Source organism: Amphiprion ocellaris, chromosome 21 (genome assembly GCF_022539595.1).
Source record: "Amphiprion ocellaris isolate individual 3 ecotype Okinawa chromosome 21, ASM2253959v1, whole genome shotgun sequence".
NCBI lineage: Eukaryota > Metazoa > Chordata > Actinopteri > Pomacentridae > Amphiprion > Amphiprion ocellaris.
In genome coordinates, this window is record NC_072786.1 from 23,445,166 (window position 1) to 23,467,754 (window position 22,589).

A 22,589-nucleotide genomic window follows, 5' to 3' on the forward strand; every position below is an offset into this window, starting at 1 on the left:
GCAGTTTTCCCTGAGGCTTCTTTAATACGGAATTGAGGTCAAATCACATCAGTTGATAGTAGATGCACTTCTATTGCATAAAAGCCCATTGTTACTCAAAAATAGCGCAATGTAGTATGTAATTTATCCTCAGTCTTGAAGACATTATTGTGGCAACTAGTCAAGTGGTCACAGTCGCCCAATAAGAATTAAGTGTCTTGCTCTAAAAGACTTTAAATAGTCCAGAATTGCTTATTGTGTAACAATGCTGGTGCCAGATTTCAATTCTATATATAAAGATATGACAGGTCTTTGTATTTTTACAGTTTCCTGCTCGTAAATGGTGGGATTGTAACACTTTTTTTTCAAACAAGTCCGCAAGTTCTGAGGCCCAGAGGATTAATGTTTATATTTTCTAAGTGTTTTCATGACAGTGAGTAGGATTGACTTATTCACAACCTAACCTCACTGTAACCTCAGTTTATGACCTTTGTTTATAGTCATGCTGTGGTAACTGGAGATTAATCAGAGCTGTTGTCTGCTGCCTGATAGATTATTGACATGACTGTCCCAATAAACATTACTGCAGAAACTGGCTACACCTGAGTGATTAGTATTCATTCAAATGCCCTGCTAACAGCTTTTATTCTTTTACAGTTCTGGAAAGAGGTTGTGGAGGACACTGAAGTCAGGGAGTTGATCTGGGACAAAAGCAGCCCAGCACAAGGTAAACACATTTCCCTTAACAGTCACAGAAAGCAATGAAAAGGTACACACTGGTATGCTCCCACATTGCATTTATTGACGCCTAAAATGCTGCGACATGCTGAAGTGTGCACACTGTGTTTACTGTTGCTTCCTTTTTCAGTTTTTCTTGTGTAATAACTGAGTGAATGAGAAGCAGGATGTGTTTTGTCCTGTTTTAACTTCTCTGAAAGTGTCAACCTTGGATACATCATTATTTCACATTCCCTTTACAAAAGTGAAAATGAAGTGTTTTCTCATAGCAACGATCCTGAACTTGAATGCTGTTTGAGCGATATGTGCTCACACCCTCTTCTGGCGTGGAGCTCTAAAGCGTTCCTCCTCTCTTCTGTCTGCAGATGGTACGTCGTGTGAGGAGCGCTGGCAGAGCCTCTTCCATCCACCGCGGAACCTGGGTATCAGTGACATGGAGGCCCAGCGGGTGCTGCAGATTGCCGTTATCCTGCGAAACCTCTCCTTCGAGGAGGCCAACGTCAAGCTGCTGGCGGCAAACCGAACGTGCCTGCGCTTCCTTTTGCTCTGTGCCCACTGTAACCTCATCTCACTCCGACAGCTCGGACTCGACACGTTGGGCAACGTGGCTGCTGAGGTATGTCTGGTTTGGGGTTACACTTTTGGGGATTTGTTTGGATTTTTGTCAAAACTGCAGTCATTCAGTGGCAGTACAATAACTCTAGACATCCATCCATCCATGATCTATACAGTGTTTAATCGTCATTAGTGTCGTGGGGGTCTGGAAATTTAGAATCACCAATTAACTTCAGCATGTTTTTGGACTGTGGGAGGAAGCTGGAGTATGTGGAGAAAACCCACACATGTACAAGTAGAACATGCAAACTCCATGTAGAAGATCCCAGGCCGGGATGCAAACCCGCTGATCTTCTAGCTGAAAGGCTACAGTAGTATCCACCTCACCACTATACAGCCCAAAATCCAGACAACATATGCTATATTGGCTATATTTGAAGTATTTTCAATAAACAAGTGTTATAGATTTGGCTTAGTTCAGTGAAATGGTTAAAGTGAACAATCTAAGGAAAACTTGCTCGCAAATGTAGGTTACTGTGGCGGTAAACTGTCATTTCTAACCCAAAACTGTCTGAAATGGAGCTTGAGAAGAGTTGGTTTTGTTAATATTAATGTGATATCGTTTTGGAGGGAAAAAACTACTTTGCATTATTCATTGCGGTCTGACAGTTAGCTAAACCCTTCCCCTCTACAGCAGTTGGCCAATCACAGCAGCAGCATCTGATTTCACAGCAGGTCTGTCAGGCTTTGGGTTTGTCCACATTGCAGCAGCATGCATTACACTGGAGTAAAAGCAATGCTCGGTATTTGAAGAGTGAGTGGGTGGTGTGTGTTTTAGTCTTTCCAAAACCAACAACACATGAGCAAAAGTATAAGGAATCCATGCTGCAATCCTTAGCATGTCCAGCCAAGTAGCTCACTACCTGTGAAAGTAACTGAGTGTCATTTCCAAAGCCGAGGAGCATATTATTTACTGTACAATAGTTTAAAAAGAAAATCTCCATTTTGGACTTGCACATCCACTGTCACACATAGTTAATATAAGCTAATGTTCATTTAAATAATGAGTCATTTCAACTAGTAATTGTTGGATAGAAAAGAAAAATCTGCTTTTGTTTCCATCATTATGAAATGAAGGACACATAGTCAGAAAATATGAAGGTTAAATCTGCCTCTGTTATTATTGCAAATTGCCAATCTGGCATGGAAGAATGGACTGCTTGTTAGGTGTCAAGGCTTCAGACTTTACATTGTTTGTACTGATGTGCCTAAACTTTTCAGACAGGTGCACCAGCACATCATTTAGGTGCAAACCAAATTATTCACTCTGCATTTAGGTGCTGTAATAGTTGTTGTTGTGAACAGGATGCTGATACACACCTGATCTTTTAGAGATGATCTCCATTTATTCTGACAATAACAAATGATGAAGGAAAACCACCATGTAATAATCTGCCTGCCACAGGAGGTTAGTGGAAAACTGCTGAGAATGTATGTATACAGTAGGTGTGGAGATGGCAGCGGGAGTAGTGGTGGGTTTATTACCAGCTGGTCAATGGAGTAGAAAGAGGGTTCGCTGTGCATCTTGTAGCAAAATGTAGCTGATACAGGTTTTTCAACTTGAAGACAGCAAATTCCCAGAGTACGAAATCAGGGCTGGAGAACACTGTTTAACCCTCGTGTTGTCCTGCGGGTCAAATCGACCCGTTTTAAAGTTTGAAAATGTGGAGAAAAAAAAACAGCTTTCACAGTGAAACTTCAGATGTCCACATTTTCAACATTTTTGGGAATTTTAAGAACATTTTTTGGTGGGGAAAAAAAAAAGTTTCTTTAAGAACATTCACAAAAAAATCAACCAAAATCCAGCGAATTTCACTGGATTTTGGTTGATTTTTTTTGTGAATGTTATTAAAGAAAATATTAGAAGTTTTACTGATGTATATGTAATCACTTTAGATATTTTTTTGGAAGACTTTCACTTGTTTTTTGAAAATATTTACAAGAATTTTCTTGCCAAATTTTAGGGATTTTTTTAAACTAAAATTTTTCAGGGAAACTTTTAAGGAATTATTGGATTTTTTTTTCCTGAAGGTTTTAGAAATTTTCAGAAATTTGAGCAATTTTTTGGCAGAAGTTTTTTTTTTCAGACAAGGAAACTATATTTTTTGAGGCAAACTGATGTATTCAACCTAACACAGGTGTACAACTGTCATTGGGTACTGAGTGGAACAGGGATTTCAAATCTGTTGAATAATGGAACCAGGTGTGGTAGTTGCCAAAGTCAGTGTTGAAGTGAAACAAAAAAAACACAGACACGTTTTTTTAAGTTATTTTTTGGGCATTTAGTTGGCTGTATTAGACAGGTCTGTAGAGAGGCAAGCAGGAAAGTAGGGAGAAGAATATGGGGAAGACCTCCAGCAAAGGGCCGTGAGCTGCATCAGGAACTATACCCCTGTTTATGGGTCCCCTGCTCAACCAGTTGAGCTGTCTGGGTGGCCGACACACAGACCCCTCTGAAGTTAACATGCATTAATTATTAACATTAAGATGCAGGTGCAAAAAAATTGCAGAACAAATGTCCACAAAAGGTTAGAAACCAAAGAAAACAAGACAGATCAAATCAGAGGATATCAGAGGAGGTGTGATAATACTGTGTGACAGCGGGAAGCAGCCAGAGCACTGAAGCTCCCAAATAAGAGTAAACACCATTAGCAGACTTTGATAACACCAATAAAATGCATGAACAAATGGCACTAATATATGCAGTACTCAGCTTCATGAAGCTAGAGTGCAACCCTGAAGAGCAGTGACTCAAACTTACAGTTTAGCTCCAAACTGCAGAAGCACCTGTGAGTCAAAGCGCAGTAGAGATGAGCAGAGGAATCAGCTGCAGCAACAGCAACAGAACACAGAATGGATTGGAAATAAAATAGCGCTACAGAGAGACAGAGAGAGCTGCTGAATGTCAAGCACACTGGTACAACCATTGAAAATGTTAAGCTGCACTCTGGTGCTCTGATGGGTCTTACTGAGAGGAGGCAGGGTTGTTGTGCTGTTAACTAGCTGACCAGCCAGCAGAATATTTAAACAAATACAAGAAAATGTACATACTGGCCGCTGCCAACTCCAAGCTTTTCCAAATGATGAGGGCTGACAGCAATAGTGTGGTGATGTGCTTAATGGTTAGCTTCCTGACATGTTTACGTTCTTAAATTCAGATGGATTCATGACTAAATAATGTATTTTTCTGCTAAAAACATGTCGACATGTCTGCTAGGTTCATTTGTGACGGATCAGTGTTATGTTTAGATACAGTCAGCTGTAGCTGTAGGTACGGCTCCTTAAGAAATGAGGACAGATGGTGTGATGTGTCACTTCCAAGCAGTCTGCTTTTCAGAATAACATTTACATATTTATTTGACTGTGGGGAATAATCATAAATATGAGCAGTTATAGACATGCACTGAATTCCAACTTGAGTTCAACATAAAAAAGACTCCATTCAGAAAGGAGCCCATATTGTTTTGTAAACTGTGTTCCTGATGCAGTCAGTGGAGCCTTGGATTCATTAATTGAATGGTTGGGTTCAGATAAGATGCAGCACTGACTTGTTTAATCTGTTCATGTAAATATTATGAACACATGAGCATGTTTTGGTTTCTTAGATGTTGCAACCAAGAACATAAATCCTTCATGTCATGACATTACTGTGTTCTACTCTGCGTTTAAATATAGTAAGCAGTCGTGCTTTTGTTTGGTTCAGTGTATTTATTATTGAATTGTACCGTAGCTTCGTGCCTCACTGTCATGTGTTTGTGTCTGAGCCTGGCTGTAATCTCAGTACTCAGGAGGCCTCTGTAAAATGATTTTAATGAATGTTGCAGGTCTTGCCAGATGGCGGGATCACTGTACTTATCTTGTGTGACTTCTTGTAGCTCCAGCTGGACCCCGTTGACTTTCGGACGACGCATCTGATCTTTCACACCATCACCAAATGCTTGATGTCCAGGGACCGGTTCCTCAAAATGAGAGGTGAGTTTACTGGCTCGGGCTTTTCTAAGAAATCATGGTGACTTTAATCGCTGTAATTAGTGAGAGTGATTTGCATTCTTAAAGTATTTGTCAGGTTATAGTGCATAAAATGTGTACAGAATGCTGTGTGAGGCTTCTTCAGTTTAATGAGCCGGTGTATTTGTGCGTTTAGCCATGGAGATCCTGGGTAACCTCAGCAAAGCAGAGGACAACGGCGTGCTAATCTGTGAGTATGTGGACCAGGACTCCTACAGGGAGGTAATGATGCTCCTCACCCTGCCTGACCTCATGCTCCTAATGGCCTCCTTGGAGGTGCTGTACCTGCTGGCCCAGCTCGGAGAAGTTCCCTGCAGCAAGATTGCTTCTGTTGACCACAGCATAGGTATGAATCCACTGTTTTGTTTTCTTATGTTTATTTAGAGAAAACCATGAAGGATTGCTGAGCTTCACTTTTTTTTTGGGAGCTTCATGATATCGGATCAGCAGTTTGCTATATTAGTTGCTTTTTAATCAAATATTTCTCTCAAATGCCTCTTAGTCTTTGCTTCTACCATTCAAATCTTTCAGTGTCTAGTTTAGATTCTTACTGGAGGAATGAGACATTGGCTGAAATTAGATTGTGTTTTTCAACATTGCTCCTCCTCGCTGACCTTTTTGTATGTCTGTGTTGTTCCTTCTCCCTGACCAGACCTGTTAGTACGGTTAGTATCTGTTGACCTCCATACGTTTGGACCCGATGCCCTGACAGCGGTGCGGTTGATTGAGCATCAGGCTAACGCTGACCAGGCAGCCGAGGTTCGACCACAGCTGGTAGAGCAGGTACCTGCAGCTGTGCAGGGAGCACCAGCATCGGGTGAGTGTCTTTACGTCACCTCAGCCTATTGGAGCACAAGTTCTGACACAGCTCAAAGGCTTATACATTGTGCCCACTGCTGCACAACCAGAAAAATGACATGGAGATTAATGTGTTGTGATTTATGGAGTGTGGAATGCTCTGACAAAGAGTGACGCTGGATGATCTGATACCACATTTCCACACTCTGGGTGCCAGTTCTGGACTGGTGGTTGTGCAGGTTTAAAGGTGGTTTAACTTTTAAATCTTTTAAGGACTGGTTTGCTTTTCTACTGGCTAGTGAGCCGCCACAGAGCCACGTCTTTACATCACTGTATACAATGAACACCAGCTTCAGTATTGAAGCTCACTCTAGTTTAACATGAACTACTGTCCAGGACCACAATGCAACGGAATAGATGAGCCCTTTTCAGACGTGGGATGTGTAACATGGCTGCCTCACCAGTCTGTTAAAAGGACCACATTCTGTCATTCAGACAGCCGTCACTTCTGTTCCTCAGGATTTCCTTCAGATATACCAATCACAGTGATGGAGACTTGTAATTGGACAATAAATCGTGATGAATTATGCGTAATAATGCACTGATAAACAAGACTGTATCTGAATCTGATGTGAAAGAAATGATATAAACCGTGACCTTGTGTGATAGCTCACCTGTCTGAGGTAAACAAAAGTGCACAGTGTGACTTACTGTTAGATCCGAATCAATCCTGTCTACAGGGGGGTTCTCGACGTACGTCGGAGTTCCGTTCCTCCAGCCCGACGTAAATCTATTTTCACCCTAACTCAGAACTCCATCAAAAGAGTCTGGCCCTCATTATGCCATAATGAAGGGCAAAAAGCTAGCGAATGTGGCACACTCCAAAGTGGCGTACAACCGCCGAATGTAAACAAAGCCGCCTTATAGCGCCGCGTGATGACGTATTCGTCCGCTCGCCAACTAATTCCACGTAACCAGTTCTGACGTAATGACGAAACACCGTAGGTCAAGGAGGTTGTAAACCAAAGAGCCGCTGTATGTTTATGATCGTAAGTCATAATTAAGCTTCAGCACCTGTAAACATTTCATCTAAACCTGGGTTACATTTACGCGTTTCTGTCGTCACTGTATGTAAGTTTTTATGGGCATTTCAGTTCAGAATAGATGTGAAATTGTAAGTGAAAGTCAATGAGCAAGCAGCTTTGTGATTTTGGCAGCAAAACTCTCTTTTGTGCTATATATGATGTTATTGGATCGTTCCTGATGCTGAAATGTGGAAAAGGTTTTCCCCAAATTGCTTAACACAACTCCAGGTACGTTGCTTGTATGTTGCTATCTGGGAATACAACAGCATTCAGGTCACACTTGTGTCAGACTTGTCCTGGTTCGACATAGTAAGATTGCTGTTGTACCTTCACAGATAAGTGAGCATGGTATTCTTTCACACATGAAGCCGATATATTCAGATGGCGCCAGATTAACAGAAAGGAGTGTGTGTCTGAATGGGGCCTTTGTCGCTTCTGCACACCGCTACTGGAAAGCACATGAGATCATTAATCATGTCGTTTTTCCGGCCGTGTAAGGTTTTATTATCCCCACATAGTAAACGTCAGTTGCTGTCACTCTGTTGCAACTGTGTTAAAATACACCAACTAGCATTTGTAATAAAGGCAAAATGAGACTAATACTGACCTGATCAGATTTCCACACATTTCTGCTTTGGTCACATACTGAAGCTCTGGTTTGTCATCTTCCCCTTTATGACAGTATTTTTTTTATTTATTTTTTTTTGAGCGAGGCTGTCTAATCCTAAATTTCAGTTGGTTGTGATAATCCTGCCCCCAGGTCATGACGTAAGCTGTCTCTGGTTGTAGACCACCAATGTGCTCATGCCACTCTGAAACCAGTTTTCTTTGCTGGTAGCTGGTTCTTTGGCCGTCAAAACTCAAAGAACTGGTTTGAGATTATATATGTCGTCCCTGAACCAGCCTTTGAAATATTTTGGTAGGAAAGGGAGTTTGAAACCCTTCAGATCCACAGGAAATCTTTAACATGCTGATTCTTTGCCAAAAAAATTCACTGAACTAAATATATTCTGAAACTGTGAAACATGACAGTCTAGAATTTAATTTAGTTTTAGTCTGTATTTAAAAGTAACTTGTGAAACAAATGTCTTTTTCTGACTTTGCTCACCTGAAAAGAAAGGAGTTTTTATGCAAATAAGATAACAACAGAGGCCATGTAGCTAATGCAAATGAAGGCACCACTTGGTAAATCCACAAAACATTATGATGTCAGTTTGTGAGTCATGGTGTACAGAGTGAAAGTAACTGAGGAATCCTCCCAACTATCTTGTGTACGTGTGAGCCAGATGAGCTCTTAACAACCTGAACTAAAAATACCACAGTGCAGCTTCACCACGATTAACCCCACAGGAAACCAAACACAAGTTTGTTTGTGCTCGAATCTGGCACTTGGTCAGTCAATTCAAATCAATTCAACAAATAACACAATGAATAGTCAAACAAGGTCTGCATTTCATTCCGTATGTGTGTGTGTCTGGCAGAGAAACACAAAGCTGTTTAACATTGCACGTCTGCTCAGAGCTCCAGCTTCAACAGTTTATGAAAGTGTAGACAACAAATACAGTGTTGCTGCCAGTTCATCAGTGAATCACTGATGAACTCACCTGTTGCTGAGCCACATAATATCCACTATTAGAGCCCAGCGCTGTGTCCTTGACTGATCTGAATGAAATGCCTGCTGAATATTTACAACATGAGGAGCCCACATAGAAACCTTCAATCAAAACAGTTTGTCCTGCGCCAGTTAAACATTATACAGAGGCTTTTGATCTGTAACTTACTAATTATTGATCAGGCAACTGCACATCAAAGAGGATAGCCGTGATCAGGAGTATTCCATGGTGGAATTCTTTTTTCTGTCTGTGATGAAATGATTTGCAACCATCCAAAATTCAAATGTTATGAAACAGAAAATTTAGATAAGGTTTAAGGAACACGTACATCTGAGCTAAGAGAAATCACTCATTTCTGGTTACAAATAGTTGAGTTTTGTGCACCTTTTGAAATTCTCCTTAACCACCTGCTTTTGTCTGTCAGAAAAAAAGCACAAGTAATTGAAGCCATACCCGAGTGTGTGAATTAGTAGTTGGATTTTCATTGGAATAAAACCCTCCTCACCTTGGGGGTGTCATTCCTTTTGCTGTCGGTGTGCTCCACTATAATGCAAAGTTTTTATTTGTGTGCTGACATCTAGTGGACAGTCTGGGTAACACTACAAACCTGAAGATAGTGGAAACGGTTGACAATGCTTTTCTTTTGCTTTGCAGTGCAGCTTTTAGCGTTAAATCGATTCTACAGATTCCTTGTATAACATCAGTGTTCTTCGTTGTGTCTCCTCAGTAACAAGGGTCCCAGTTCAGTCCGCTCAACCACCACCTGGTATTGTTGAGCTAGATGGGGAGAAATTCACACTGCAGTGGTAAGAATATTTCACCTGTAGACATGAATAGAAGAAAAAGGACAGCTGGATTTTCCTTGTTATTCTTCTTGCTCATATTTTTAGTTCCTGTTGTCTTCTTGCATTGTAACTTACCTGTCCACGGTTTCTGTTTTTTCCCAACAGGCTAAACGCACACTTTGAGACAAACACTGAGGGCTCCGTGTCCCGGTCAGATATGTACTCTGAGTACCTGGCAACGTGTAGTAAAATGGGGCGAAGCAACATCCTGAACTCCACAGGCTTCCTCAAATGTCTGCGGTCAGTCCTGATTCCTCTGCTGTCTTATTCTTTCATGTTCCTCCACAACAGAGCACTGATTATTATCTGTGCCCTGACCAGAGATAATATATATTTATGAACAAAAACAAGTTGTTTCACAGTTTTCTGCAGCAGTTAGTGCTCTTTGTTTTTGTAGAGCAGCTTAACAAAGCATGGCTGTTTTGAGTGTATTAATGGCAATGACCCTCCAGCAAGATACTAGCAAATGTAGAGCGAGCAGATATTTATACTTGCTGGATTGCACGTGATAATGGTAGAACACTAAATGCGAAAGACGCGAACTTCACATAGAAAGGCTGCATTGCTTTAAAATGAGCACTAAAATGTTGATTTAGATCCAGGGATGGAGCTCAACTCTCAAGGAGCCCTCCTGAGAGGGCCTTTGTAAAATCAGCAGTGGAAAAAGTATATACAGATCTTTATCTGAGTAAAAGTACTAAAATACCACTAATAAAATACCTAATTACAGTCTGCAATAAAAGTGACACATTTAGTATCTGTAATTTATTTTCATTTGTTTCCTATCTGCTTTGAGTAAACACACAGTAGCAGTTTGGCTGAATATTTTCAATTTTTTATAGAGTCTGTTTAATGCAAACACTTTATTTTAGGCATATTTTTCAGTGAGACATTGAGAATAATGTTTGTTTTTTTTTTATTTAAAAAATTAAGTTGGATTTAGGTAATTTTCCTGACAACACTGCATGCAAATATTAAGGATTTTCACAAAGTTATGAATCTAGTGACTCGTTCTGTTTTTACAGGTTCTGGCTCTGATAAATTGTGTCATTCTGACAATTTTTATTTTAAAAAGATAACTGTTGATAAATGTTGCTGGGTTTTGGGGTTCAGAGGGATAAAGTGCTAAAAGTACTAACTTTGTGTCTTATACTATAATATAACATTATAGTATTTTTATTTGTGTATTAAAATAAAAGCAGCATTTTACTCTTGTAATTGATGGAGCTGAAGCCTGACTGTTATCTATCAGGCAGCAACTAGTCATTACCTTCATTATGGATCAGTCTGCTGATTATTATCTAGATTAGAAGGCCCAGACTGTAACGTCATCATTCAGTCACTCAGTTAGTTCAAGGCCAGTAACAGGCATCTGCTGTAGCATCCAGCCAAACTGCAGCACAGCAGAGGGCATCGTCTGCCCCAGCAGTCACTCTGCTTATGTTTTGATCAGTAAATGCACAAATCACTTACAGCACCTTGACAGTTATCATTTGATCTCTGGGTTTTGCCACCACAGGACTGTTTTCCCCAACCACACGATGCGGCGGCAAGAGGAGCCCAAAGCCAGCACCCAGGTTCAGATCCTCCTGGTGGGGCTAAGGCGGAGGTCAATCCCTCTCCCCATCCAGTTGTACTACCAGCAGCAACAGCAGAGTCCGGCAGCAGCTCCTCCACCGCCAGCAGCTCGACATGAAGCACCTGGAGACCCTCAGGCTCCACCTCCAGGTAGAACTACAGAAATAACCCTTTTCTTTTCTTCTCTTAATTTTGACTATTGAAAGGTTTGCAGCATTACTGGCTAGGTGGTATACAAATAACTATACATAATGTCAGTGTGCTTGGCCACTAAAGATGCTGACCCTAGTGCATGTTCCCCTCTGGGTCAGTTTCAGTGTGCTTGAGAGAAGAGGCATTTGCTTCACAAGACAGACATGCATTAAATGTCAGATGCTACAGAGCTGTGAAGGAGAAGAAAAGACACACCAGAATCATGAGGCTGTGGAGAAAGATACTGGCAGTGTTGCAGAGAGAGCAGAGCTGGTACTGCTGGGACCAAGATGGCTGAACTAATTACAAAGGCAAACATATTGAGGAAATGATCAAAGGAAGCGAAGTTCGTTGGAGGAGCTTAGTAGCAAGATTAAAGGGACGGCAGCTAAACTGTATCACATGTCATGAAACTGAACACAGAAGACATTTTGGCAACAGTGTGTTGTTTCTGTTGATACAACAGAATGGAATTGGAGACAGATGATCTTTTCTCACTTTTGGCATCATAAATATATTAAGAACCAGCCTGTCCTGCTACTATGTGTTTAACATTTTAGAGAAATCTTAATTGTGCATTGTAGGTGAAATACACAGCACTGAGAATCATGTGAACATCATGGTGATTATAGCTTGTACCAAATGGGGCAACAAAGTCAACCTAGCTCATAAAATATGACCCACTTAGGCTTGATTAAGGGGATGATTGAACAGAAATGGCTGCCTTGCAATTAATTAGAAGTCAGTGGTGCTGTAGTAAATCCACTGAGTGTACGTATCTTGCAAAATGCGTTCCTTTGGGTCAACCTGGTTACTGGGTTATGCTTTATTGTGATAAATGCTGTACATGGTTGTTGTTCACACAAACACCTCAAATGATAATTTAACACATGTGATCATACAGCCATCAACAGGGTTGCTCAAGTCTGCTGTTGGAAATGGAGCTGCAACTAACAATTATTTCATTGTCGATTAGGTAGTCAGCTGTTGATTAATTGATTATTTGTTTAGTCTGTAATATGTCAGAAAATGATGAAAAATGTTGGTCGGTTTTTCCTAAAGCCCAAGAGCATAGTTCCTCAAATGCCTGAAGATATTTAGTTTACTGTCGTAGAGGAGGAAAGCAACCAGAAAATATTGACAGTACAGATGCTGAAGTCAGAAAATGTAGACCTTTTTTTCTTGAAAAATTAAAACTGAAATCTAAAAAAAACTGTTGAAAAATAGATGACAACTCCAAAGCTTTCAGTAAGTAGAAGTTAAGCATCTTGTCCTAAACTGTTATGTGTTTGTTTGTTTGTGACTGTGTTACCAGGCTTACCTCCCGGGCATCCGGGTCTTGGACCTCTGTTTGTCCGGGCACCGGGCCCTAGCCTCAGCACCGGTGTTGCCGCCCCTTCCATGGCCTTGACCGCACAGGAACCTCCCCATGCAAGCCACCCGACTGTTTCTCGTCACCCGGTGCCCCCACAGGTGCCTCCACAGTTACCACCAAATCCTCTGGCAGTAGTGCAGCAGCAGCAGGTCCGACCTGGCCCGGTGGTCCAGATTCCATCGTCGACACTGGCCACCCAGAACCACAGCCCTCAGAATCCTACTAATCCACCTGCGGCCCAGCAGCAGCAGCAGCAACACTCCCCCATGCTCCCTACGGGGACTCCTGTCACGCTATTTCAGCAGGTACCACAAGGCCACATCCTCACCGCCAGGGTACAAGGTGTGTGCCCTCCAATCACCCAGCACCCACCCCTGCCTCAAACCCCGCCTCTGTCTGGGCCTCAGGGTGGAGCTCCCCAGGCAGAGTGTGTTGCTGTGGCATCTGCTCCCTCCTCTTCCATGCAGATGGGGGGTAGTCAGGCACTGAGTATTGCAGGTGTGCCCAATTCCCAGGGGTCACGTGTCACATTTCAGAATATCGCCCCCAAACCAGCGCCAAACCAGTCAGGTGGACCAGCAGCTACACCCAACCAGCAGCCTCAGCCTCAGCAGCAGGCACAGAGCGTAGTAATAGTCAGCCCCAACCCCCAGCAGAGCCCGGCCTACACCCCTGCCATACACCAGATCGTTCTTGCCAACCCCTCTGCCATTCCCGGTGCCCAGACTATCCAGATAGCAGGGCAGCCTGGAGCTGCTTCCAGTCCCTGTCCACCTCCTGCCTCTCACTCCAGTACCCAGGTCCAGCCCAATCAAACTGTCAGCCATGCACTGTCCATGAAACGACATCAACAGCAGCAGCAGCATCAACAACAGCCACCTCTCCAACTTATTTCCCAACCTCCTCCCTCTCAGCCTACCTCCACTGAGTCCAGCTTGATCAAACAGCTACTGCTTCCAAAGCGAGGGCCTTCTACGCCGGGAGGAAAGCTAATCCTACCCGCTCCACAGGTGCCCCCTCCCAACAATACAATAGCTACTAGTCCACAGGTCATCTATCAGGCAGGCTACAGCACCCAGAATCCTTCTTCTCAGCCTCAGCAGCTCAATGTCCAGCTGGTTCCCGGCCAACTTCCTGCTGCAGGAGCTCCAGCCCTCCAGACAGTTCAGCTCTTGCCAGGCCAGCTCATTTCCACAAGTAGTGCAGGGGGAGCTACCATCATTCAGGGTCCCACGGCAGCTGGACAAGTCACATTCACCGTCGTCCCCAACCCTGGCTTCACCCCCTCTACTGCTGCTGTTGCTGCCGTCAGCCAGGGGACTGTGGCTCCAGGTGTTCCCGCTCCTTCATTGTCTACTGGAACAGCACCCCATCACACCCCAGCAGCTCCCCCTCCTCCACCGCCACCACCACCACCACTGCCAGCTCCCCTCAGAGGAGACAAAATAATTTGTCAAAAGGAGGAGGAGGCTAAGGACGCCACAGGGCTGCATATCCATGAGAGGAAAATAGAGGTGATGGAGAACTCCTCCTTGGCAGAAGGAGACTCCTCCAATGGCAAAACCAGTAATGGGGACGTTGCGGCAGGTACCAAGCTACTAAATGGTCGGAAGTGCATGGAGTCTAATCTACCTCCATACCACTCAGGGAACAGCCAGGGAGCACTCAATGGCCCGGCTATGGAGAGCCACCCTGCTAATGGGAAGCAGGCCCTCTCCCCAGGCCTGAACACTCCTCTAGAGAACAACCCTGACCCCAAAAAGACTCTAGTCAATGGGGTGTGTGACTTTGATAGGAGTGACAGTGGTGGCAACTTTAACAAAAACATTCCAAATCACATTGCTTCCAAACAGTACTTGGGGAATGGGGAGGTGGGCCCCTCTGAGAAGAGTCACGGCTCAGATCCCCCTCTCCCTAGTCCTCCTCCACCCCAGCAGGACACTGCCAAAGCCCAGCAGGCTGAGCGCCTGGCCAACGGACCCCAGGCAGTCGGCAACAAGCCTCCCTCGGAATTAACCAATGGACCTTTGGGGCCGGGCCACTCTGCACCTGTGCTAAGACAGCAACTGCTCCCCAACTCCTCCCTCCCCTCCACTGTTACTGTTACCTCCCAGAGTCTTGCTGCCTCTCCTGCAAACGGAGTGGCCACTGAGGCTCGTGGCCTCAAGAGGCCAGCCGAGAACGAGGACCGCAGTGCAGCGGCAGCATCCTCGGGGATCCCCAATAAAGTGGGAGTGCGGATCATCACCATCAGTGACCCCAACAACGCCGGCAGCAGTGCCACTATGGTGGCGGTGCCAGCAGGAACAGACCCAAGCACAGTAGCCAAAGTAGCAATAGAGAACGCCACTCAGCAGAGGAACTGCTCGCCCACACAGGCAGCTGGCACAACGGTGAGTCACTGTAGGCTTAGTCTCGCTGTAAACCACATTTATTCACACTGTTTTCTTGTAGCGTGATTTGGTGTCAGGTCTGCCACAAAATGTGCCCTGATTGTCTGTCACAGACACACTTGGTAAATACTAGAGTATTTGCATCACCAAGTCATGTGACAACTACGTTTGTCTAATTTACCACCTACTTATTAAGTTAAACCCTGTAGCATCTTCATTGTTAAAAAAAATAAATAAATCATTTACATGTGCTGGCAGTCATTCATCAGAGCATTCAATTTTTCCTTCATGCTTTATCAGCAGTGTTTCCCAAAGTCTGATGAAGTCCTGCCAGAATTTCCCAGTGAACCAAAATTCAGAAATGTACCTCCACATGAATGTTACTCTTTTCTAATAACTCAAAGTTCTCATAAACTACAGACTTTGGGTAATTTATTAGAAATGATAAACTTGACAAATGATATTGCATTGTTTTCCAGCAGTACTTTGCTTTAGCTGTTAATACAATGTCTGGCAGTTTGAGCAGCTGTGCAGTCCTGTGATGGACAGGCAGATCTTAGCATAAAACCGGAGCAACATTTGCATAACTATTATATGGAAATTTGGGCATATCATCACACTTGATGGCTGATTACAATAAGTTGATCATTTCCATTGCCATGAACTTCATAGTGGCTGTGGCTACTTGCTGGTAAAGTTACTGTCACGCAGTTGCAACAATGAGAGTCGCTCTCCTCCCACAACAAAGGCCCACGTTACATCAAGTTTACCCACAAAGCAGCCTGTCTAAATTCTAGTTATTTGTTACAGAGTACATAAAGCAAATCCAGTATTCACATTGCAGCACCATGTATACAGTGATTTTTCTGTATTTATTTAAGAAAACATGGGTAAAACGCCTCCAAGATGCACATTCACACCACAGTCAGCTACCACCACAAATGGAATCTAACTTTGCGGAAACACTGCTGTCAGGCACTTGTGGGATATTTTTTACTCAAAAACATTGACTAAGAGTTTTAAAAAAATTCCAAACACTGCAAAATGCCACAACAGGACCTTCTTCTTTTTAGAATGTTTAATTCGCTGTTTCAACATTGTGAATTGTTTACTATCTTTTCTTACATAAAGATCTTGTCATCTCTTTTTTTTTTTTTTTTTTTTAACAATGGCAATCTTTTCTTATGCCAAATGCACCATGATTACTGACAGTCCCATAAACAAGCATACGCACCTGTAACCTCAACACATTGCCTTTTTCAAAGCAACTCATGTAGACCACTACTCTATTCTGTTCTATTTTATGCAAAACAAAAACATGCATTAACTAGATACATTGATGTTGAAGCTTTGTGATCTCAGTCTGTGGTTGAAATCCAGCCATTATTTGAGTACAAATACAACATACTATGAGTTCAGATTTGTTCAGCAAGAACAAGCAGAAACAGTCCTTTGCTGTGTCCATTCAGTGCTTCCTGCTGTCCTCATCAGCCATCTGGGTTGTTCATGTCTTCAACAGTTGAACAGAATGAGCCTGAAACAGAGCAGCTAGTACATACAGCAGTTAATGCCAAGAAGGACCGTCAGCTGTCCGCTGCTGTTTCAGCACTGAGCAAAAGTTGTATGAAGACGTTGATTTTTGTCAATGTTTGAAATGCCGTAAGATGCTACAATGAGCATTGGGGAAAGAGTGTTACACAAAAAGGGCTTTTGTCCTATGTTGCATCCATGTTTGTGTCAGCATGCCTCATGTATCTGCTAGAACTCCATCAAAACTGCTGGGGGTCAGCACCATTTTTTTTCTTTTTGCTTGGCTCCAGTGTTTTACTGTAATTATGTAACTGGATTGAAGAGGCACATTTTAATGTCAGGCCGCAGACTAATGTCTGACAGTAATTTGGAATTACAAATGCTGTGCAGTTAGGTAAAGGTCTTGTTCTTCAAATTGCTGTGTGTGCAGGAGATGGAAGGAAAATGATTGCCATCGTGAGACTGAACACAAACGTGCAGAATAACATTTGCCATTACAGTGTTTTGCCATGGCTTCAATGGCATTTCAACTGTTGTGTGAGATGAAGTGATTATAAGTTATTCGTAATTGACACAAGCTGCAGAACTCATCAAACTGATGACCTGTGTCTCAGACTGCAGGAGACATTATTATACATCTGGTTGCAAAGCTGCATTCCACAGAGTTCTGCATTCAATACATCTGTTACTGGGAATGACTTGGAGCTAAATAGAAAGCTTCTCATCTCCTTGTGTTCTTTATGTTTGTACCAGAAATATTTTTAATTCAATCCTATACATTAACAAAAAAATGAGCAAAAGTATTCGAGTGAAACCAGTTTTCCAAAATGAGTGTTTGGAGGTTAAGAAGGTGAGACCAGTTAAGACCATGTGGTTCTCACTGATACCCACCTCCTAGAGCAAAGTAGCTGAGAGAGCAACTTCTGCCAATAGACAGGCCTGGGTTACATCTCAGCCAACAAATCCATTCTAAAGATGATTTCATACCATCTTATCATGAAAATGAGGTGCTATCTGGGATCATTCTTCCACAGTAGGTCCTCAGTTTACGACGTCTCGTGGTTGCTTCGCCATCTCCCATAAATTTATTAAGAAAGTCTTGTTTCATCATTCCAATGTATGGCGTTTGCGACATTAAAACAAATTTCGTGCGGGAACTAGCTGGCGAGCTGAGCAGACAAATACAGCGTTACGCGGCGCGAGGATTATACCACTGTGATAGATAGATAGATACTTTATTAATCCTAAGGAAAATTCAAGCGTTATTTCAAGTGCACAAGTGTTAAATTCAGCTGTTGGCGTAGGTGAGTGACATAGGTACTTATATCCATATGTGAGTTCCGACTTAAGGTGAAAATTGCATTATCTGGAGCCGTAGGAACGAAATTCCGAGACCCTCCTGTAATGGAGTATTCCTAAATGAGACATGGACTATATGGAATGAGGGTCATCACTTGGTGTCTCCATTTTTAAAGTTAAGGGATTTTTTTCAGATTTTAAAAAACAAATAGTTCACTTGGAAGTCAGACTTTGGTGATCAAAAGTTGACAAAATGATGAGCTGACCCCTCAGTACTTTGCATCAGTAATGGTAGTTGATGCCATTCAACTTTTCTTTTTTTATGTCTCTAAATGCACAACGCTAGTCAACTGTTGCTAAAGACAGACTGCATCTCTCTTCCTACACTAATGCTCAGATGTTGTTGAGCAGCAAAGATGGAAGGTGGGACATGTTGTAATACCAGTGCAGTTTGTTAGATGTTTTATCTACAAAATGAAACTGAGATGCAGGCTGTCAGAATAAACTGGCATGTAACTACCCAACTGGAGCAATGTGCAACCACATTGAGCACAGACATGTGGATGTGTGGGTTTTTTGTGGGTTGTTGCCATGTTATGGAGGACAATGTGCACTATGTTCATCACCATCACACCATGCAAAGGGCCACACGTCAGCAGGATTTAAAATATGATTTGGTTATTGAAGAATGTGAAACTGCATTGAAACTGTGCTGATTGTATAAATCCTCTCTGCTGTGGTGTTAAATGTGTATGATGCAGCCACGCTGTCGAATTTGTAGCTTTTTTGCATTAACATCCACATTTTTTTAAAGTTATTTTAGGCTTTATTAGACAGGTTAATAGGGAGGCAGACAGGAAAGTAAGGAGAAGAATAGGGGAAGACCTGCAGTAAAGGGCCTGAGCTGGAATCAAACCCAGGCCACTGCATCGGGGTCTGTAGCCCCTGTTCATGGGTCGCCCACTCAACCAGTTGAGCTCCCTGGGTGCCCCAATGTCCACATATGAAGCATCGTCTACAGTCGGGGCTACAACTTCTTATTCTGTCACTGTTTTTTGATCAGACTTGTGAACATACACAAAGATTTTGACTCTGAATTTACACATGTTAAGGTTGTTACTGCTACTACTATGACTCTGGACAGACGTGGATGTAAACTGCAACTTGTCTGATTGGCAGAGGCATACTTCAAACTGCACAGTGGTAATTGCAGTGTTCGTTTTAATTCAGAAATTTACTAACAGCATGTCTCTTCCGCAGCCTACTGTTACCCCGTCCCCGCCCCCTGTGTCCCAGCCTGCACCAGCGGGTAACCACAGCCCTCACCTCCCAGCACAGCAAACCTCCGCAGCACCGCCAGAGCAAACCAGGAAAGCAGGGCAGAACTTCAAGTGTCTGTGGCAGTCCTGTAAACGGTATGAACCTTTACTCCTCAGATGAGCAGTGAATCTGACTGCCTCTCTTTCTGTGTTCCACTCATAATGAACTTTAGCTTGCTAACACTCTCCTTTTCCCTTCCACTAGGTGGTTTGAAACACCATCTCAGGTGTTTTACCACGCTGCAACGCAACACGGTGGGAAAGATGTGTATGGAGGTCAGTGTCAGTGGGAAGGCTGTGAACCTTTTCCCCGGCAGAGACTGTCCTTCATAACGCATCTACAGGTAAAACTCCAACCTTTCCATCTGTGAACCACACTGCAAGATCTCTTTATGCTCAGTGTTTTTGTGTATCAACATCAGATTAGAACAGCAATAAACCGTGTAAGATTAGTCTAAAGTGTTTCCGCTCTGTGTTCCAGGATAAGCACTGTTCTCGAGAGGCTTTGCTGGCTGGACTCAAACTAGAAGAGCAGCAGGCACAAAGTCCCAATCAGACTTCTTCCCAGTACGTACACCTTTCTCTGTTCATCTTGATGTAATAGATGTCTAAAAGAGAATACTATTGAAAACAAGAAAAGCACTCACAGAGCGTAGTACTCCGCCAAGCCTGCTCAGTCGTATCATTTCTGGCGGATGAAATCTTTAATAAAAATTGACTTTGCGCTGAGCACAGGCGTGTGCTATGCATGTGTACGGTATGTACAGATACTGAATCACGTGACCTAAGTATGTAACGGGCAGCAGGAATTGATGGGACTCAGAAACACCCCTAGAATTTAATCAATTGTTCCTTGTATCATTTACAACGGATAAGTCCACAGCGGTGGATTTGTAGTAGGATCGCAGTCATTTGATCATCAACAGGCAGCTGATGTAGTGTTCACTTGTTGTCATAGTTACAGTGACGCCGTGCTGCTATCTCGCAATGATACAGAAATTTTTAACAAATCTATGAATCCAGACTATAAGCTGCATCACTGCCAAAATCCAATCACTTAGTGCCTAGTAAATATCAGATACTAAGAAGAAATTATTCAGTACTAAGGAATTTGGAGGCCATCTAACTTCCTGCACTGCACTCGGACTCATTGTCTTTAACCTTGACTGGTTGATTTCATCCATCCATCATCTATGCATTGCTAAATCCTTGTTGGAGTCATGGGGGGCTGGAGTCTATCCCAGCTGACTTAGGGTGAAGGCAGGAGACACCCTGGACAGGTCATAAAGTCTGTCACAGGACTACATATAGAGACAAACAATCACACTCCCATTCACACCCGTGGACAGTTTAGAATCACCAGTTAACCTCAGCATGTTTTTGGACTGTGGGAGAAAGCTGGAGAACCTGGAGAGAACCCACACGTGTACAGGGAGAACATGGAAACTCCATGCAGAAAGATCCCAGGAAGGCCGGGATGCGAACTATGGGTTTTCTAGCTGCAAGATGAAAGTGCTAACCACCAAGCCACTGTGCAGCCCTGATTGATTTCATTTTGATCAAAATTTCCTCAACAGCAGATTAAAAGGGAGTTTACCTCTAGTACTTGTGGTGCAGATTGCTTGTGAAAACCCTCAGAAAGTGATATTAAATGCATGATGTGTTTGCTTAATGTGCTGTCCAGAACTCCGCCAGCGGCAGGCAGCACTCCGGCACCGCGAGCACCGAAAGCAATCGTCAATCATCCGAGCGCAGCTCTCATGGCCCTACGCAGAGGCTCTCGAAACCTGGTCTTCAGGGACTTCACTGTGAGTAAAACAAAGCTAACTATTGCCACCATTTCTACCTGAATTTCCATCATGCTCACACTTTTGTGTGACTTCTTAAGCTCTTGGTGGGCTGAAGTGGACATAAGCTGCTCTAAAGCTTTTAAATCCCACTGTTTCCTCGTGGTTCACACACAGGTCAGGACAGACTGGAAATGCTGGGGGAAAGGAATGTGGTCATTTCCAGGTCTATGTTGGGTTGGAAAACATTAAAAATCCTTGTTTTTTTGGTCATTAGTAGGACTGCAGTCAACAAAAGATCATCTTGATAGACTGAAATCCAACCTACTCATCAACGAAGTGATAGGCCGCAGGGAAAATCAATCACCATGTTATCTCTAGAATAACTAAATAGGCCACAGTGTGCTGAGGTCACTCCACCTGCTAACCTTATTAGCCCAAATGAAATAAAGATGAACAAAAAAAGTAGTATTTGCACCATATTAAGCCAAATGAACCTGGCTATTTGATGCTTAAATTATGAGCAGACCAGTGTGCACCTGCCCACATCGATATGGTTTCTGAAAGTAGAGCAGTATCAGCTGGTGTTTCCAGCATGAAAATGATGAAAGAATCGTCCTGGATTTAGATGATTTTTGCCTGTTTGCAAAGTGGACATTTTTGGCCATCTATTTCAAAGTCCCTCTGCAGCCATCCATTATCTATACACCGCTTAATCCTCTGTAGGCCCGCAGGGGCACTAGAAGAGGGACACCCTGAACAGGTCACCAGTCTATCACAGGACTACATGTAGAGACAAACAATCACACTCACATTCATACCTACAGACACTTTAGAATCACCAATTAACCTCAGCATGTTTTTGGACTGTGGGAGGAAGCTGGAGAAAACCCACACATGTACAGGGACAACATGCAAACTCCATGCAGAAAGATCCCAGGTCTAGGATGGGACATGAACCAGGCATCTTCTAGCTGCACAGTGCTAACCACCAAGCCACTGTGCAGCCCTAGTCCCTCTGCAGTCATTCAATAATCCCTAAAAACTGATCTCAGTGTATCAAGAATTCATTGTTTAGAATATTTTTCCATTAAATAATTTTTTTTTGCCCTAAAATAGCTTAGATGGAACTCTTCACCATTGGTTCCTCCAGAATGTGAAGCTCTAAGTGCCAGTTCAAGCTCTCGACATCCATGTTCACAGACTAGTGTGGACTTTGGAGGCAGACACGGTTCTGTTCATCCTACAATGAGTCCACACCAGTCCATGCATCCGGTTGCATCGCCCCTCATTTGAACAACAAAATAACCCAAGGGGCAATTTTTACAAGATATTGCAGCTACTTCTAGATTAGACTGTGGTATTGTATCAGTGATTATTTATGAATGGACCTGCACAGGTTTGTGGAAAAAATCAGAGCTTCCCACTGTGTTTG

The 22,589-nt window shown here is 43.0% G+C and overlaps 1 protein-coding gene across 2 annotated transcripts in view; it reads left to right on the top strand.

Moving 5' to 3' along the window:
* The window catches only part of arid2 (AT rich interactive domain 2 (ARID, RFX-like)), a 50,336-nt gene that overhangs the window by 24,571 nt on the left and 3,176 nt on the right, over window positions 1–22,589 (top strand). For both annotated transcript variants that reach the window (XM_035957499.2, XM_023290422.3), the window contains exons 7-19: window positions 637–706; window positions 1,083–1,333; window positions 5,208–5,304; window positions 5,477–5,686; window positions 5,993–6,157; window positions 9,564–9,642; window positions 9,787–9,921; window positions 11,201–11,409; window positions 12,767–15,219; window positions 19,309–19,463; window positions 19,573–19,711; window positions 19,849–19,934; window positions 21,052–21,175. In XM_035957499.2, the coding sequence (XP_035813392.1) occupies window positions 637–706; window positions 1,083–1,333; window positions 5,208–5,304; window positions 5,477–5,686; window positions 5,993–6,157; window positions 9,564–9,642; window positions 9,787–9,921; window positions 11,201–11,409; window positions 12,767–15,219; window positions 19,309–19,463; window positions 19,573–19,711; window positions 19,849–19,934; window positions 21,052–21,175 (4,173 nt within the window). The remainder of the gene's footprint in view (window positions 1–636; window positions 707–1,082; window positions 1,334–5,207; window positions 5,305–5,476; window positions 5,687–5,992; window positions 6,158–9,563; window positions 9,643–9,786; window positions 9,922–11,200; window positions 11,410–12,766; window positions 15,220–19,308; window positions 19,464–19,572; window positions 19,712–19,848; window positions 19,935–21,051; window positions 21,176–22,589) is intronic.